Source organism: Ovis aries, chromosome 21, assembly GCF_016772045.2.
Source record: "Ovis aries strain OAR_USU_Benz2616 breed Rambouillet chromosome 21, ARS-UI_Ramb_v3.0, whole genome shotgun sequence".
Lineage (NCBI taxonomy): Eukaryota > Metazoa > Chordata > Mammalia > Artiodactyla > Bovidae > Ovis > Ovis aries.
In genome coordinates, this window is record NC_056074.1 from 5,719,707 (window position 1) to 5,739,365 (window position 19,659).

Sequence of the window (19,659 nt, forward strand, 5' to 3'; positions counted from 1 at the left end):
GTATAGTGAAAATGAGTATACTACCCAAAGCAATTTACGAATTCAATGCAATCCCTATCAAGCTACCAGCCACATTTTTCACAGAACTAGAACAAATAATTTCAAGATTTGTATGGAAATACCAAAAACCTCGAATAGCCAAAGCAATCTTGAGAAAGAAGAATGGAACTGGAGGAATCAACTTGCCTGACTTCAGGCTCTACTACAAAGTCACAGTCATCAAGACAGTATGGTACTGGCACAAAGACAGAAATATAGATCAATGGAACAAAATAGAAAGCCCAGAGATAAATCCACACACATATGGACACCTTATCTTTGACAAAGGAGGCAAGAATATACAATGGAGTAAAGACAATCTCTTTAACAAGTGGTGCTGGGAAAAATGGTCAACCATTTGTAAAAGAATGAAACTAGATCACTTTCTAACACTGCACATGAAAATAAACTCAAAATGGATTAAAGATCTAAATGTAAGACCAGAAACTATAAAACTCTTAGAGGAGAACATAGGCAAAACACTCTCTGACATAAATCACAGCAGGATCCTCTATGATCCACCTCCCAGAATTCTGGAAATAAAAGCAAAAATAAACAAATGGGATCTAATTAAAATTAAAAGCTTCTGCACAACAAAGGAAAATATAAGCAAGGTGAAAAGACAGCCTATTGTCACCCTATTTATTTAACTTATATTCAGAGTGCATCATGAAAAAAACTGGACTGGATGAATCACACTCTGGAATCAAGATTGCTGGGAGAAATATCAACAACCTCAGATATGATACCTCTCTAATGGCAGACAATGAAGAGGAACTGAAGAGGCCCTTCATGAGTGTGAAACAGGAGAGTTGGCTTAAAATTCAGCATTTGAAAAATGAAGATCTTGGCATATGGTCCCATCACTTCATGGCAAGTAGAAGGGGGAAAAGTAGAAACAGTGACAGATTTTCTTTTGTTGATCTCCAAAATCATTGCCAATGGTGACTGCAGCCATGAAATTGAAAAGATACTTTCTCTTTGGAAGAAAAGCTATGACAAACCTAGACAGCATATTAAAAAGCAGAGACCTCACTTTGCTGACAAAGGTCCACATAGTCAAAGCTATGGTTTTTCCAGTAGTCATGTATGGATGTGAGAGTTGGACCATATAGAAAACTGAGCGCCGAAGAATTGATGCCTTCAAACTGTGGTGCTAGAAAAGACTCTTGAGAGTCCCTTGGACTGCAAGGAGATCCAACCAGTCCATCCTAAAGGAAATCAGTCCTGAATATTCATTGGAATATTCATTCAGCTGAAGCTGAAACTTCAATACTTTGGCCACTTGTTGCGAAGAACTGACTCATTGGAAAAGACCCCAATACTGGGAAAGATTGAAGGCTGGAGGAGAAGAGAGCGGCAGAGGATGAGATGGTTGGGTAGCACCACCAACTCAATGGATATGAATTTGAGCAAACCCTATTTGGGAGATAGTGAAGGATGAGGAAGCCTTGAAATCCCAAGGTATAGAAATATGACTAAAAGATTCAAAATTTTGTTGTTATTGTTCAGCTGCTCAGTCCTGTCCGACTCTTTCTGTCCCCATGGACTATAGCTCACCAGGCTCCTCTATCCACAGGATTTCCCAGACAAGAATATTGGAGTGGGTTTCCATTTCCTTCTCCATCAGAATGTGTTGGATGAGGTGAAAAGGGTGGATGCCTGGGATTCTGTTCCCAGCATAGTTTTTCTTCTCTCTTACTTTCTTCAATTAAGACAAGATTTTTCCTTATTCTTTCTGCTGCTTCTACTTCTTCGGTTCTCTTAAAGGAACATGGTTCTCTGAAGATTCCCTAAGAAAAACAAGGGGAAAATGACCTAAAATAGTTTGGAAAATAGTGCTTACTATATATCACTTAAAAATTCACAATGTCTTTTACTCTGTTAATGGTTTTCAAACATTCTTTAAGAAATAGTCCCATTAAATTTTACTCACCCATTTTTTTAACCCATTTTTACTTTCTCACTCCAAGTTCTCTGTCTAAACTAATCTCTTTGCCCTGGGAACCAATTATTGTTCCTTCCATTTATTCACACCCCAAATACCACACGTTCTTTTGACCTTTTCCTCTTATAAGACACTGCATATTCTCTTCGTCAATTAGTGCCATTAAATTATTTGTTTAATGCCTGTCTCTCAGATGCTAAAGAATCTGCCTGCAAGACAGGAGACCCAAGTTCAATCCCTGGGTTAGGAAGATCCCCTGGAGAAGGGCATGGCAACCAACAACAATATTCTTGCCTAGAGAATCCCTCAGACAGAGGACCCTGGCAAGCTACCGTCCATGGGGTAGCAAAGAATCAGACACAACTGACTGACTAACATTTCCTCCTGGACCGTAACATTCAGGAGCCTTTTGAAGGATACATTCATAGTTCAGTGTCTGGTACACAGAGTAACACAATATATATCTGTTGAAAGAGTGAAAAACACTTAATATCTAGTCAGTGTTTGGGACTTACCTTGAGAAATATTTAAAAGATGGATTATCTTGTCCTCCCATCTCTTACTTGAAAGATAAAGGCAGAGAAAAGAAAAAGAGGAATTAAGGAGAAGCATATTGAAAAGCAGAGACATTACTTTGCCAACAAAAGTCCGTCATAGTCAAGGCTATGATTTTTCCAGTGGTCATGTGTGGATCTGAGAGTTGAACTGTGAAGAAAGCTGAGTGCTGAAGAATTGATGCTTTTGAACTGTGGTGTTGAAGAAGACTCTTGAGAGTCCCCTGGACTGCAAGGAGATCCAACCAGTCCATTTTAAAGATCAACCCTGGGATTTCTTTGGAGGGAATGATGCTAAAGCTGAAGCTCCAGTACTTTGGCCACCTCATGCAAAGAGTTGGCTCATTGGAAAAGACTCTGATGCTGAGAGGGATTGAGGGCAGGAGGAAAAGGGGATGACAGAGGATGAGATGGCTGGATGGCATCATGGACTCAATGGGCGTGAGTCTGAGTGAACTCCGGGAGTTGGTGATGGACAGGGAGGCCTGGCGTGCTGCGATTCATGGGGTCGCAAAGAGTCGGACATGACTAAGTGACTGAACTGAACTGAACTGAAGGAGAAGCAAGAAATCCTTTGGCTGACATGACTCTCAGTCAAAGAGCCAGCATCCAGTCAGATTCTGAGTCTAATCTTTAAGGTCATAATGACTATTTAGCTACGAAAAGGGCCGGGAAATGTACGTGTGACAGAGGTGGCTGAGGAAGAACCACCAAAGACAAATGCAAACAGTTTCCTGAGAACATCCGATCAGAGCCAGCAGGTCATTTTTCATTTCTACTGCCCCATTCTCAGGGCTACCAATGGAAAACTACTTGTTCCTAATTTCTGTTGGTAATTTGACACTTTGAACTGTGGTGCTGGAGAAGACTTTTGAGAGTCCCTTGGGCAGCAAGGAGATCAAACCAGTCAGTCCTAAAGGAAATCAAACTTGAATATTCACTGTAAAGACTGATGCTGAAGGCAAAGCTCCAATACTTTGGCCACTTGATGAGACGAGCTAACCCATTGGAAAAGACCTTGATGCTTGGAAAGACTGAAGGCAGGAGAAGGGGGCGACAGAGGATGAGAAGGTTGGATGGCATACCAACTCAGTGAACATCACTTTGAAGAAACTCCAGGAGATGCTGAAGGACAGGGAAGCCTGGTATGCTGCAGTCCATGGTGTCACAAAAAATTGGACATGACTGAGTGACTGAACAACATTTGCCAAATGCTCTCAGTATCTTTAGGTTTTCCTTGCAACCTGTAGGTCAAAATAGATCTTGTCTTTGCAAGTATGTTTTATGTTCACATCCATCCTTGTTTTAAACATCGGGGTTTTTTAAAATATGTCTTGATTATGCCCTATTAAACATCAATTTAAGATTTGATTGTTTTAAAAATAGTTAAATCTTATAGATATTTTAAATTGCAACAAAACTTGGCTTCCAAAAGAATTTTCAAGGCGTAGGAAGATTCTTTTCATCAGACCATCTGTGTACAATGCATTTTGTGTCGGCTTAGGAAATGACTTATAGCCCTCCCAGATTTGGAGTTTTGCTAGCTGGCTCACTCATACTATCCCCTAAGGGAGTTTCTGTTTTCATAAAAAAGAAAAGCTGTAAATCATCTTGCTTCCTGGAAATGAATTTGAGTAAAGCAAAAACATTTCTGGGCTAAGTTTTACATTATGCTATTATGTTAATTTATTGTCTTTTCCTGCCATTTCCTTCTTTTGTACAATTACTTCTGTTTGACACTTACATGTAAAATGAATGCCTTTCAAGCATTTTCACTGGCTAGTTCCTTTATGGGTTCCTTTAAAATAAAGCAAAACAAAGTGACTTCCCATATGCCAAACCCCACTAAAATTTTATACACATCTTGTCTTTGTCAAGGATAACAGTACCTACTAATTAAATGCCTAAGAGGTTCCTTCTTAAACTTTGAAAACATTACGTTATTTAATTCTTCTACAATTCCAAAGATGTGTATTGTTAACTCTATATGATGCAGAAAATAATGTGACTCGAAGATATCAAATAACAGAATTGATTGGTGACGCACGCAAGGCAGAAACACAGACCTGCCTGTCTGAAAGGTGTGTTGCCAGCTATTCCACCCTGGCTGGCTCCTGTCTCACTCATGGCCATGTTCAGTGCATTCTTATTTCTAAAAATCCTGTTGCTTTAGGACATACATGTTGGAGTCAACAAACAATAATGATTATTTTAAAGAGAAATTTACTGAAACTATAAAAATGTATTTTCAGGAGAAATATGCAATTGAAAGTTTTACATTGTCTGCACTACTCAGCTCTTCTAATATTGTGGAAAGTTGAAAGTCAAGTAAATTCTCCTGCTAGAAAAGTCTAATACTTACTTTAATATGGTGTGCCAATATAAGGAAAATACAAATATATAAAATATACATTGGTCACAAATTCAAGTTGCGTGGATTTCATCTAATTTTTAAAATGGAGATTCAATTCAGTTCACTTTAGTTGCTCAGTCATGTCTGACTCTTAGCGACCCCATAGACTGCAGCATGCAGGCCTCCCTGTCCATCACCAACTCCTGGAACCTACTCAAACTCATGTACATTGTGTCGGTGATGTCATCAAACAATCTCAGCCTCTGTCATCCCCTTCTCCTGCTACCTTCAATCTTTCCCAGCATCAGAGTCTTTTCCAGTGTGTCAGTTCTTCACATCAAGTGGCCAAAGTATTGGAGTTTCAGCTTCAACATCGGTTGTTCCAATGAATATTCAGGACTGATTTCTTTCAGGATGGACTGGTTGGATCTCCTTGCAGTCCAAGGGACTCTCAAGAGTCTTCTCCACCACCACAGTTTTAAAGCATCATTCCTTTGGCACTCTCTTTATAGTTCTCTTTATAGTTTAACTCTCCCATCCGTAAATGACTACTGGAAAAACCACAGCTTTGACTAGATGGATCTTTGTTGGCAAAGTAATGTCTCTGCTTTTTAATATGCTATCTAGGTTGGTGGTAGTTTTTCTTCCAAGGAGCAAGTGTCTTTTAATTTCATGTCTGCATTCACACAATCTGCAGTGATTTTGGAGCCCCCCAAAATAAAGTCTGTCACTGTTTCCATTGTTTCCCCTTCTATTTGCCATAACATGATGGGACCAGATGCCATGACCTTAATTTTCTGAATGTTGAGTTTTAAGCCAACTTTTTCACTCTCCTCTTGCACTTTCATCAAGAGACTCTTTAGTCCTTCTTCACTTTCTGCCATAAGGGTGGTGTCATCTGCCCTAAGGGTGGTGTCATCTGTATATCTGAGGATATTGATATTTTCCCCAGCAATCTTGATTCCAGCTTGCGCTTCATCCAGCCTGGAATTTCTCATGATGTACTCTGCATATAAGTTAAATAAGCAAGGTGACAGTAGACAGCCTTGATGTACTCCTTTCCCAATTTGGAACAGTCTGTTTTTCCATGTCCATTTCTAACTATTGCTTCTCTACTTGCATACAGATTTCTGAGGAGGCAGGTCAGGTGGTCTAGTATTCTCATCTCTTTAAGAATTTTCCACATTTTGTTGTGATCCACACAGTCAAAGGCTTTGGCATAGTCAACAAAGCAAAAGTAGATGTTTTCCTGAAACTCTCTTGCTTTTTCAATGATCAGTGGATGTTGAAATTTGATCTCTGGTTCCTCTAAGTTTTCTAAATCCAGCTTGAACATCTGGAAGTTCAAGGTTCATATACTGTTGAAGCCTGGCTTGGAAAATTTTGAGCATTACTTTACTAGTGTGTGAGATGAGGGCAATTGTGCGGTAGTTTGAGCTTTCTTTGGCATTGCCTTTCTTTGGGATTGGAATGAAAACTGCTCTTTTCCAGTCCTGTGGCCACTGCTGAGTTTTCCAAACTTGCTGGTATATTGGGTGCAGCACTTTCACAGCATCATCTTTTAGGATTTGAAATAGCTCAACTGGAATTCCATCACCTCCACTAGCTTTGCTTGTAGTGATGCTTTCTAAGGCCCACTTGACTTCATATTCCAGGATGTGTGGCTCTAGGTGAGTGATCACACCATCATGATTATCTGGGTTATTAAGATCTTTTTTGTACAGTTCTTCCATGTATTCTTGCCACCTCTTCTTAATATCTTCTGCTTTTCTTAGGTCCATACTGTTTCTGTCCTTTATCGAGCCCATCTTTGCATGAAATGTTCCCTTGGTATCTCTAATTTTCCTGAAGAGATCTCTAGTCTTTCCCATTTTATTGTTTTCCTCTATTTCTTTGCATTGATTGCTGAAGAAGGCTTTCTTATCTCTCCTTGCTATTCTTTGGAACTCTGCATTCTAATGGGTATATCTTTCTTTTCTCCTTTGCCTTTTGCTTCTCTTCTTTTCTCAGCTCTTTGTAAGGCCTCCTCAGAGAACCATTTTACCTTTTTGCATTTCTTTTTCTTGGGGGTGGTTTTGATCACTGCCTCCTGTACAATGTCACGAACCTCCGTCCATAGTTCTTCAAGCAATCTATCTATCAGATCTAATCCCTTGAATCTGTCACTTCTGCTGTGTAATCATAAGGGATTTGATTTAGGTCATACCTGAATGGTCTAGTGGTTTTCCCTACTTTCTTCAATTTAAGTCTGAATTTGGCAATCAGGAATTCATGATCTGAGCCATAGTCAGATCCCATTCTTGTTTCTGCTGACTGTATAGAGCTTCTCCATCTTTGGCTGCAAAGAATAAAATCAGTCTGATTTCAATATTGACCATGTGGTGATGTCCAAGTGTAGAGTCTTCTCTTGTGTTGTTGGAAGAGAGTGTTTGCTATGACCAGCTCATTCTTTTGGCAAAACTCTGTTAGCCTTTGACTTGCTTCATTTTGTACTCCAAGGCCAAATTTTCCTGTTACTCCAGGTAACTCTTGGCTTCTTACTTTTGCATTCTAATCCCCTATGATGAAGAGGACATCTTTTTGGGTGTTAATTCTAGAAGGTTTTTTAAGGCTTCATAGAGATGGAGATTATGCTTTTACAACTGAAAATGGGAAAAAGTTGGTGCAAAGATAAGGTACAGAAGCACTGTAGTATTTTTCATAATTTCAGTCAAAATAAAGCTAAGTTTTGAGCACCAGTTTAATAGAAACCCAAAGATTAGAGTTTTCATTACTTAAAGTGCTTCATCATTTCTTATACTTGACATTGACTTTGCTACATAAAGAAGGCATGCTAATTTGGTCAGTCTTTTCAGAATGTTGTGATTGTTTTTTGCTACAGCACTTGCCTTCTCTCAGGGTACAACCAGCAGGCACATGTTTGGTGACTAAAGTTGATGGAGATCAGAGTGTGTTGTGTAGACCATAGATTTTGGAATTCTGAACAACTTGGATTAGATGCACCACTTACTAATCCTATGATCTTGGACAAGATAATTAACACACTTATCCTCTGTTTACTTCTTTACAAAACATGGATAATAATAATAACTGGAGCTCAGCATTCAAAAAACTAAGATCATGGCATCTAGTCACATCACTTCTTGGCAAATAAATGGGGGAACAATGGAAACAGTGACAGACTTTATTTTCTTGGGCTCCAAAATTACTGCAGACAGTGACTACAGCCAAGAAATTAGAAGACGCTTGCTCCTTGGAAGGAAAGCTATGACAAACCTAGACAGCATATTAAAAAGCAGAGACATTACTTTACCAATAAAGGTCTGTCTAGTCAAAACTATGGTTTTTCCAGTAGTCATTTATGGATGTGAGAGTTGGACCAAAAAGAAGGCTGAGTGCCAAAGAATTGATGCTTTGAACTGTGGTGTTGGAGGAGACTCTTGAGAGTCCTTTGGACTGCTGGGAGATCCAACCAGTCCATCCTGAAGGAAATCAGTCTTGAGTATTCATTGAAAGGACTGATGCTGAAGCTGAAACTCCAAGACTTTGGCCACCTGATGAGAAGAGCTGACTCATTTGAAAAGATCCTGATGCTCAGAAAGATTGAAAATGGGAGGAGAAGGGGATGACAGAGGATGAGATGATTGGATGACATCACCTCCTCAATAGACATGAGTATGAGCAAACTCTGGGAGATAGTGAATGACAGGGGAAACCTGTTTTGCTGCAGTTCATGGGGTCTCAAAGTGTTGGACATGACTCAGTGACTGAACAACAATATAGCTCTGAATATGAATTTAAAAGATTTAACCAAGTGCTAAGTGTGGTGCTTGGTACACAGTAAGTTCTCAGTCAGTTAGAAATTGTTATGATTTTTTTTTCTGATAATGACTGACCAATCAAAATGGAATTAAATTGGTTTTTTTGTTTTTTTTTTTTTTTGCTTCTTTCTCCATCATGAAATAACTGATTGAGCTATGACCACAGAGTGGTTTAGAAACAGTCATTTGAAAGACTGGTGGTGCCTCTTGTGGTTTACTAGCCCTTAGGATTGGATGTTTCAGGTTGGGCTTCCAGGAAAACAGATTGGGAGTAGAGATTTGCATGCCAGAAATTTGTCAGGGAGTGTGCTTAGATCAAGAGCTTCCTAGGTGGCGCTAGTAGTAAAGATCCTGCCTAGCAATGCAGGGGGCATAAGACACATGGGTTCTATCGCTGGGTCAGGAAGATTCTCTGAAGGAGGTCATGCCAAGCCACTCCAGTATTCTTACCTGGAAAATCCCATGGACAGAGGAGCCTGTTACGCTATAGTCCTTGGAGTTGCAAAGATTTGGACATGACTTGGGTAACTTAGAGTGCACACAGGCACAGGTCCACATGTGATAAGGAGTGAGGGACAGAAGAGGCAAGATAAAAGTTCAGCTGTGATATAGATGCGACAGAGGCCTCAGCAGGTCACACAGGAGCTCTGGGGGCAGGAGGAAATGATAGTCCTGAACTGTCCTTTCTTGAAGTCAGGAGGACAAATCCTTATACTCCCAAATTACAGTCCTTGGATATGATGCTTAGACATGGGTGGAGAAGCTTGCTGCTGTGAATGGTGATTCCTTGGGAGAGTCTCAGAGGTGAACTCAGCAGGCAACACTTTTTAGCAGCTAGGAGATAGGGGAGATGAAAGTTTAAATCCTGAAAACTGGCCAAAGGGAGAAGGGAGGAGGACCTGAACAGTGCAGCAGTTTCCACTATACGTGACACTTAGATGTTGTTGTTGTTCAAGTGCCAAGTCATGTACAGCTCTCTGCAACTCCATGAACTGCAGCACGCCAGGCCTCCCCATCCCTCACCATCTCTCAGTGTCTGCCCACACCCATGTCCATTGAGTCGGTGATGCCATCCAACCATCTCATCCTCTGTCACCCTCTTCTCCTCTGCCTTCAGTCTTTCCCTGTGTGAGGGTCTTATCCAATGAATTGGATCTTCACATCAGGGGGCCAAAGTATTGGAGCCACGCAGGAGACCCGCACTTGATCCCTGGCTCAGGAAGATCCTCTGAAGAAGGAAATGGCAGCCCACTTCAGTATTCTTGTCTGGAGAATTCCATGGACAGAGGAGCCTGGTGGGCTACAATCCATAGGGTCACAAAGAGTAGGACACAACTGAGTGACTAGCAGATATATATATTTAAATTTATGTATTAAAATATACCTTTTGTGAGATAATTCTATTTTCAAAACTTAAACTTGAGACACGTATAAATTCTAGTTTATTGAAAGTTCTTGAACTTTAAAAATGTGTAGTCCAAACAGCAGATTGACTTGTTCTGCTGTCGGGGAAGAGGTACCTAAAGCATAAATTATTTAAAGAATCAAAGAAACCAAAGTATCACAATTGATGACAAAGTTGAAGTCAAAATTCAAGTTTTCTGGTTCTTCTCCATTGTGCAGTCTTTATTGGCTTAAAATCTTGGGTAGAATTCTCATTTTATTTTTGACCAACTGGTTGATCTTTTAAGCGTTTTCTAGCTGTTCTCTGTAATTACCAAAGTTTGGATTTTCTACCAAAACAAATGCATTAAGGAATGCTCTCATCTAATTTGAAGCATAAATCAGAGATAGTTTTAAAAAGCTCAAACTTAAGAAAGCATGAAACCTATTGCTTACTACTGAGTGTAATATCTCTTAGTATTTAACTGAGGTAGATATTATTATTAACTTTATGTGAATTCTCAAATAATACAGAATATGATTTTTATAGTAGTAAGTGATTAAAGTTTTCATAATATCTCTATATCCTTTCATTATTTTTTTTATCCAAAATTACACATGTGCTTTCCTGACATCTGTATTCTAAGTTGTATGATTCATTATTTTGAAGCTTGAATAACCTGATTTCACATATTTTTCCATGAGTCACAGGAAAGTCTAGTTGTTAGTTTGTTATTGTCTGTACTTTTACATAGCATGCCTGCATTTCCCATCATTTTTCTGCTTTTTGTTTTTCATCTTTCATCCAGTCACTTGGGTTTAGTCTTTCCCATTTTCAGTGAAAACCAGACAAGAATGGCCATGGATTTCTTAAGACTGGCAAACTATTTTTATTATTATTATTTATTTTACTCCATGGATTAAGATAAAACCAGAAAGTCTTCGTTGGTTGTTTTGATCTTGGGTCTTGGTCTCATCTATTTGACTCTTAAAATTTGCTTTTCTCTAGGGTTTAACAAATCTTATGCTTAGATACATTAGAAACTCAGCTGAGATAGATGATAGATTAGCAAGGCAACAGTGTGTCTTAAACATAGAGCAGGCACGGTGATAGGAATTGCTCCAAAAGGTCACTAGTGTTCAGGAAACTTAACAGGGTATCCGAATTCTCTGAAAAGTTGACATTATCTAATTGCTCTAGTTTGACTTTTTTCCTGGAGAAAATATTCTTTCGGTGCCTGATATGAGCCTGCATGATATATGAACTCAAATAGGTCAGTGTATTCAGAGCAAACCTGTTGTTTAATATTAAACTTGATTTATTCAGTTGGTATTTTTGAGTGCTTCCTTTTACTTAGGTATCAAAGAAAAAATGATTGATAAGATCCTTTCTTGACTTCAGATCTCCTTTCAGCTACTGCCCCATTTCTCACTTCTTTAATTCTTCTCCTCTTATTCTCTTAAATCCATCAACTTTTGCCCATACCACTCAACTTAAACATTGAGGTCAATGGTGCCCATGTTATTTCTAGGTCCAAGGGTCATTTCCCAGTCCTCAACTGGATTGACCTTTCAGCACCATTTGGCCCAGCTGATCACTTCTTTACTGACACACTGCTTTCATTTTGCTTCCAGGATATTCACTCACCTGGTTTGTGTTCTAGGTTTCCGGGTACTTTTACTCAGTTTTCTTTTGTTTTTTGCTGTTCCTCATCATCCCATGACCTCTAAATATAAGAACATTCCAGTGTCCATTCCTTGAATTTCTTTTCCTCTCCAGCTAGATTCATTTCTTTAATGGTCTTATCTAATTTTGATGTATCTGTATACTATCATCTTCCAAATTTATATCTCCAGCCCAGGCCCCACCTCTGAAATTCAAGAACCTATATTCAGTTGTCTACAAGGAACTTCCATTTGGGTGTCTAACAGGCATCATGAGTTAACATTTCTAAAATTGAACTAATCTTTATTTATCTTCTCCTACTTCAGTTAATACCAGCTCAGTTGTCCAGGTTACTTAAGTTGAAAATCTGGACATCGTTCTTGACTTTTGTCTTTTTTTTTTTTTTTTTTTTTAAGTGTAGTCAACAATCCACCCACAGATTTTCTTGGTTCTACCTCCAAAGTATATTCACCGTTTCTGTGGCTGTCACCCGGGTCCTGTCTACGACTCTCTCAATAGCCTCCTGGTGGCTCTCCATCCGTCTGCCTTACTCACCTACCATTTAATCTTAACAAGCAACCAGGGTGATCATTTTGAAGTGAAAACCAGATCATGTCATTTTTCTGTTCAAACACCAGGCAGTTCTCACCTTGAGTTATAGTTGATATCTGTTGACTTGTATCTCTGTGTGTAGTTTGTGTGTGTGTGTGAGTGAGTTGGGGAGGTCAGAGATCAGTGTGTCTGGAATATACTAAGACAAAGGAAAGATGGTAGGAGATAAGGCCAGATAAGTCATGAGGAGTCAGAGTTGGTATGGTTATATAACACTGCAAGGGCTTTTGCTTTTCCTTTAAGAGAGGAAGGAGCCAATGGAGGTCTCTGGGTGGAGGAAGGAGATCACCTGGCTTACTTTTTAACAGGGTCACTCCGGCTGCTGTGTTAAGATGAAGGGAGAAAGGAGCAGAGCAGAGGACCAGTTGGGAGGCTACTGAGGTCATCCAACCAGGGTGTGACGATGCTCAGAGTGGAGCTGGTGGCAGTTCCTGATTTATTTGAAAGTTAGAGTTAGCAGGATTTCTTGTTAGACTGGGTATGTGAAGGATATAGAAGAATTAAGGTTTTGTTTTGTTTGCTTTGGTCTGAGCAATTGGAGCTGCACTAACTAAGATAGGGAGGGCTGTGGAGGGAGCAGGTTATGATGAGGATTTATAGAGCTCAGTTTGGGAGGTGTAAATGTGAAACGGCACTTAGGCTCCTTGTATTAAATCTTTCCTGAGCAAGTGAATGACATCTCAGCGCTACTTTCCACAGTATGGGTTGTTCCTGCATCCTGAGCCCTTTTTGGCCCACCTCTGCTGGCCCAACTGGTGTTTGGTTTTCTGGGGATAGAGTTGCCTGGCTTGTGCTTGAGGTAAGGTAATCTGGGGACATCAAGTTAACCCATACGCAGACATGGACACTTTAAAAAAAAAATCATATAAATCCAAGCTCAGCTTTCTCCTATTGTCTCTTTAAGACTTGAGTTTCCCCAAACTTATGTAGGAAGGATGGACTTTGTTCTCAAGGTGATCCCCTTGTTGAAGATAGTGGGATTTCAGCTCTGAAATTTGTTTCAGTCAGTTCCCAAACCACCATCTCATCCACATTTTATCTTTCAAAATATGCTTACATCTTTCCATTGTTGGTATTGTTCCCCATGTATTGTCTATATTTTTATATTCTTAAACTATTATCTTAGTGGGTTTTTTTTTTTTGAGGGAGTTGAGATAATATACACATTCTATTGAAGTTAGCGAAAATCTCATTTACATACATTTCCAGGAGCTTTCTGTTTAATATTTAGCATATTTTCTCATGTAAATATATGACTAAATACTAATTTTTCCTTCAAGTAAAACAGTAAATACGGAAATGTTATATTTGTCAAAATGTTTAGAGTAAAGATGTTACACTAACTATGATGGATTTTTCACTTTTGGCTCATTATCTCCTGTCTTACTTTTAGAACAGTCCTCATTTGTGAAATTATAGGAGCTCCTGTAACTTTGTAATACTTAAAACATATATGTTGAATGAATAAATTTTAGAATAATTGCCCATTGTTGAAATCCTTATTCATTCTCAGGTTAATTCTCCAGTGTTACATTAACTGATACTTGAATGCATATCTGCTGAGTGTAAGATGATGTGAAATATACAGTGATTTAGAAAAAATTATTGATCTCAAGACACTTAAGTCTATTAATACCAGAAAAAAATTAAGCCAAATTAAAGAAGTGGAATCATAATAAATGATGTAAAAGTCAAGTAATTTGGAATTTCAGGAAGTTAAGAATTTTTATAGCATGGGAAAATGAGATTTCTTCATGAAAATGGTGGCCTTTGAAATAAGTCTTAAAGAATTGCTAGTGTTCAGTATGAGAAATGGGAATGAACTCACTATTAATAGAATGTGGGGAAATGAAGAAAAAAGAAAATATACTAGTTGATCCATGTTGGTTTAGCTGGGTTAGAGTGAATCAAAGAGAAACAATGGAATATAAAACTGGAAAGGGTTTGGAACAAATGTGGTTGGTCATAGACTGTAGGAAAGAAAGAATATGTGAATTTTCCCATGAAAGTGTTAGTTGCTCAGTCGTGTCCTCCTCTTTGGGACCACATGTACTATAGCCCACAAGGCTCCACTGTCCATGGAATTCTCTAGGCAAGAATACTAGGGTTGCCGTCCCCTTCTCCAGGGGATCTTTCCCACCAGGGACTGAACCCAGGTCTCATGCACTGCAGGCAGATTCTTTATCACCTGAGCCACCAGGGAAGCCTATAAAATGTGTTTTCCTATAGAAGGACATGAAAGGTTAATCAATAGGAGACTGCTATAATCAGACATTTTCTTTAGTAGTATGATTTGAAAGAACTTGAAAGTTGATTGAATTCTAGCAGGAAGAGAGATACCTGGCAGTACTCTGAGATTTGAACCTCTTTTCTGGTAGGATGTAGGTTCTATGTCCAGATCTATGGGAATTAGAAAGAGATAATTTGGAAAATAAGATAATAGCGATTTTGGATGTGTTACAATTTAGAGTGAATTTCAGGTGGAAATTATCTAGCAGGCATAGAAAATGTGAAGCTAGAGCTTTGGAAAAGAGATTTAAAAATAAAGATGATTAAAAATAATGATTAAAGAACATCATATTCTGTGATCATTTTCTCTGGTTTAAGATATTGTTACATTAAAAATTTAATGCTTACTATAATAACATGCATTTTAGAATTATTTTTATTTTTTATTGCAAACCTCTTGATTTAAAAAGAAACCCATTGTGGCTTTTAAATTTCTTTTCCATGTTGGATAAATTCTTGTGCAGTGACATCATTTTTACATTTTATTCTCAAATGTAAGATAATTATGTAATATCTGTTTATATTTTTGTGGGACAGTTATAAAATCATTAGTCATTTGAGCACATTAGAAACCCAATGTCATTTTGAACAAATAATTTGAAGAAAACATTTGTTTTTCTCCAGGATATCAAAGCACACATTCCTCCAGGGCTGTTGTTGCAAATTCTGTCTCTTTATCTGCTACTGCTAAGTTGCTTCAGTCATGTCCGACTCTGTGCGACCCCATAGACATCAGCCCACCAGGCTCCCCCGTCCCTGGGATTCTCCAGGCAAGAACACTGGAGTGGGTTGCCATTTCCTTCTCCAGTGCATGAAAGTGAAAGGTGAAAATGAAGTAGCTCAGTCGTGTCCAACTCTTAGCGACCCCATGGACTGCAGCCTACCAGGCTCCTCTGTCCATGGGATTTTCCAGGCAAGAGTACTGGAGTGGGGTGCCATTGCCTTCTCCTTGTCACTTTATCTACTTCTCCTTAAACTAAGTGATGACTATTCTGCTACTTACATTAAGGTCAACATCAGCCATACTCCATTCTCTTCCCCTAGGAAACTTAAGTGAGACTAAAGTATGACTCAGCAATTCTTTGGTGTTTATATTTTAAATTAAACTTTTAAAATTTTTAAAATCATAAACATTAAAAAGCATAATTTTTAAATAAATGTATATGAAATGAGCTATTTTCTCTGTCTTCAGTTTACCTCCCAGGAGCTAATATTTTTTAAATATATTATATATTCTCATCAATGTATTTCTGTGTATTGAGGAAGAATACTAATATCTGTTTTTATTTTAATAATGTGAACTTTATTACACATGTTTTACTTCAATGTTTTTAATTAAAAATTTGTCATCACCATATTTCTTTATAATGTTCTAAGAGAAGACAACCATAGATATGAATATTATTTATTCCCTTTCAGAAGTTTTCTAAGCAACTTTAAAAGGACAGTGAAACAACATTAAAAAATCTCTACACTGCTTTAGACAACATCAGTGAATTCGAACATTATTTGTGGAAAGCCACTGACGTGATTCTAAGATTTTCAGTCATTGTTTCAAAACACATATGCAGAAGTCATTCTGTGTGCTATTCTGTTTTGGCCTCCTTCAAATTTGGGGTGATGTGATTGGGAAAAGACTCTGTTAAAATCTATCTTCTTAATTCCTAGCAAGTTTGAGGAAGTATCAGTGATTTATAACGGCATTATTCCCAAGAGTTTGGGAGAAACAATATTGAGTTTCCTCTAGTCACAACTAGATCAGCTTTTAAAGCTGTTCTGATGCATTTGGCCAGCATTTAGAAGAGGGAGGTTTAAAGGCTACTACACGACATGAGGGAATGTTAAAATCATATGTAGTTATCATTCATAGGATCTGCACTGAAAGAATAGAACCGAGATGTGAATATTTGGCAAAATGCACATTTCCTTTAGAATATATTATAAGGTTAAATCAAGCCAGATGCACACTCAGACATACAAAGACTAACTTTGTTGCTCCCTGTTCTGTCTTCTTGGCTTAAGTCTTCTTTTCATAACCTGAGATTTAATTCACAGTAAGGGAAACATCAAGAGACATGTGGACAATCAGATTGGTAGCCTAGAACTCTGCTGAGAGCCTTGCTTCCTGGCGGCTACAGCTTTTACTCCAGAGGCTCTGGCCGGCATTAAGTAGTGTGAAGCCAAAGTGGTGGGTGGACTTTAGAGATTACATCATTTTGTTTAGAGATTTACTAATGACAAAACTGATTGGAGTTATTAAAAACTAGAATGTAATGTAAGAGTCAAAATTATTAGAGTCAAAATTATAAATAGAATAATATAATTTTAATAGTATCAATATATTTAAATAGTATAATTTTTATAATATTTTGATGTGTTTCAATATCTTAAACTACTATTCATAGTAATAATCCTATTAAAAACACTGACTGTCAAATTGTGGTTTGGAAATTCCAAGTTACAATAGATCTCAACCCTGAACATGTGCTTTTTAGTTTATAATTTCTCATGAACAGATGATGAATATCTATTTATTTAGTGTTTTCATTGACTTCCAATCTGTTGTTCTTCTTTGATGAGTTTTTACATTATCTCCATGGTGTCTTCACCTTCCTTTATTTCTTTTCTTTAGAGCATCCTTATGTGACCTGTATTAATTGGTCAACACAGTGAGCTTGAGGATCTTCAACTTGCTTCATGTAGCCCATTCTGTATTACAGGGCCCTCAGAGCCACTGCCATTTTCTTTTATCTGTGCTTTAACTTCGGCTTTAATTTCTTTAATTTATATTGTTGTACATTGATTCTGAGGGCTTCTCCAGGAGCTCAGCTGTGAAGAATCTCCTGCAATGCAGGAGAAGCGCAGGAGACCAGGGTTCAAACCCTGGGCTGGGAAGATGCCCTAGAGAAGGAAATGGCAACCCACTCCAGCATTCTTGCCTGGGAATCCCATGGATAGAGGAGCTTGGCAGACTACAGTCTGTGGGGGTCACAAAGAGTTGGTCAGGACTTATTGACTAAACAACAACACATTGATTCTACTCATCTTCAACAAATCCTTTTTTATCCTTCTTCTCCATTTGATTTCTCGTGCAATCCTTACCCATTTTCCATATCTTTCTTTGCTTTAGTGCAGACAGTGGCCTGCCACAGTTAAGAAGTATATAGTCAGACAGACCTGGATCCAAACTCTGTCTTGGATCTACTCTACTCAATTTTCTTAACTATATAAGACAACTCACCAGGGTTATCATGAGCTTTTAGAAATGAACTTGGCCGTGCCTTTGGCCCATGGTACTCAGTGAACACTCTGCAGTCACATGCACGTGATCCTTTCCCCATACTCTCATGTTAGACGTATTTTCAGAATTCAGAATTTCGAGGCTTTTTAAAAAATAAAAAGTATACATATTTAATATATTACATAAGATCTTTAACAGGACATGAGGCAGCATTTTTAAAGAAATGAGTATTTCATTAGGAAAGTACTTCTGTATAAAAGTTCATTAACCTCACATCCTTACCTTCCCATCAATTCAGTTGGATAGTACCACCAAATGGGCCATTTTAAAAAACTCATTTTTGAGAAATTTTGAATTTTAGAATTGTGGAAAGAGATTGGGATTCTTAAAAGGAGATTCTGCATTTTCTTATTGTGAACTGAAAATTATTCTCCCATTTTTGCTATGTGGCTATTTTCTATATTTCCTAAACATGGGACCACAGATACTTTTTCTTACCTCCAGTACCACAGTTCACTCCCTTTTCCAGGTACCTTTACATTTTACTCTAGATTTTTTTTGAGAATTAAGGGAGAGAATGAAATAAAACTCTTTCAGTAGGAGTTCCTTCACTGGACATAATGAAATCAGGTCATGCTGATATATTTTTTTTTCATTTCACTGAAATTTATTAGAATATGAAGTGTATAATAATACCTGTGAAGAAAAAGACACTAAAATCATTGGTCTCCATTTCTTCCTTTGTGGTTAAAAGCTATGTCCTCATAAATATTTCAACTCAGAGGATACTTAAGCAAGATTTGTGTTTAGATACACTAGCAGTTTTAGGCTATGTGTATTGTTTTGTTTTATATAAATATGTATGGGTTTTTAGAGAAATGGGTATTGTCTTATTGACTCCTTGGCATTGCTGTATTTTTCCCCCACTAATGAGGATCTGTATAGATTTTTACTCCGTTCCTTTCTATTTTCTATTGATTTTGGAGATATGCTATGAGAATAAAAGTAGTAATTGAATCACAGTCTGGTAATACATAATTATTATTCAGAATTGATTCCAGTATTTATTTATTTTTTAGTGTCCTACTGAAACCAAAGCAACATTTGGGGTCCACCTTAAGATAGTAGGAGACTGGACAGGTATGTAGAACATAGAGGTTTAAAATATATGCTTTGACAATAGTAGGCCATACGATAATTTTAATGTTTAACTAATGGAACGACCAACATGTTTAGAAATGTATGCATGTTCTCAAGCTGTTGTTTTGTTTTCCTTCTTTGCTTGTACATTTTTGATATTGAAGTGTTTTTTTTTTTTTTTTCCTTGTAAGATGTATTTTTGGAATTGGAATACCTTGGATATCAGTCATTGTTAATAGTGTGTTGTTCATGTGATTGTAAATCATAGCTTTCTGCCTGCTTGTCGGATGTACTGGCAACAGTGCGAACATTGAAATGTATGTTTTAGTGAATGTCATTTGTTGCTCAGTCATGTCCAACTCTGCGACCCCATGGACTGCAGCACGCCAGGCCTCCCTGCCCACCACCAACTCCCAGAGTTTACTCAAACTCATGTCCATTGAGTTGGTGATGCCGCCCAACCATCTCATCCTCTGTCGTCCCCTTCTCTCACCTTCAGTCTTTCCCAGCATCAGGGTCTTTTCCAATAAGTCAGTTCTTTGCATCAGCTGGCCAAAGTATTGGAGTTTCAGCTTCAACATCAGTCCTTCCAGTGAACACTCAGGACTTATTT

General features: G+C 38.1%; 1 protein-coding gene across 3 annotated transcripts in view; it reads left to right on the forward strand.

Moving 5' to 3' along the window:
* Positions 1-19,659, forward strand: part of NOX4 (NADPH oxidase 4) — a 185,104-nt gene that overhangs the window by 82,596 nt on the left and 82,849 nt on the right. For all 3 annotated transcript variants that reach the window (XM_060404224.1, XM_012101598.4, XM_027959403.3), the window contains one exon: positions 18,986-19,046. In XM_060404224.1, the coding sequence (XP_060260207.1) occupies positions 18,986-19,046 (61 nt within the window). The remainder of the gene's footprint in view (positions 1-18,985; positions 19,047-19,659) is intronic.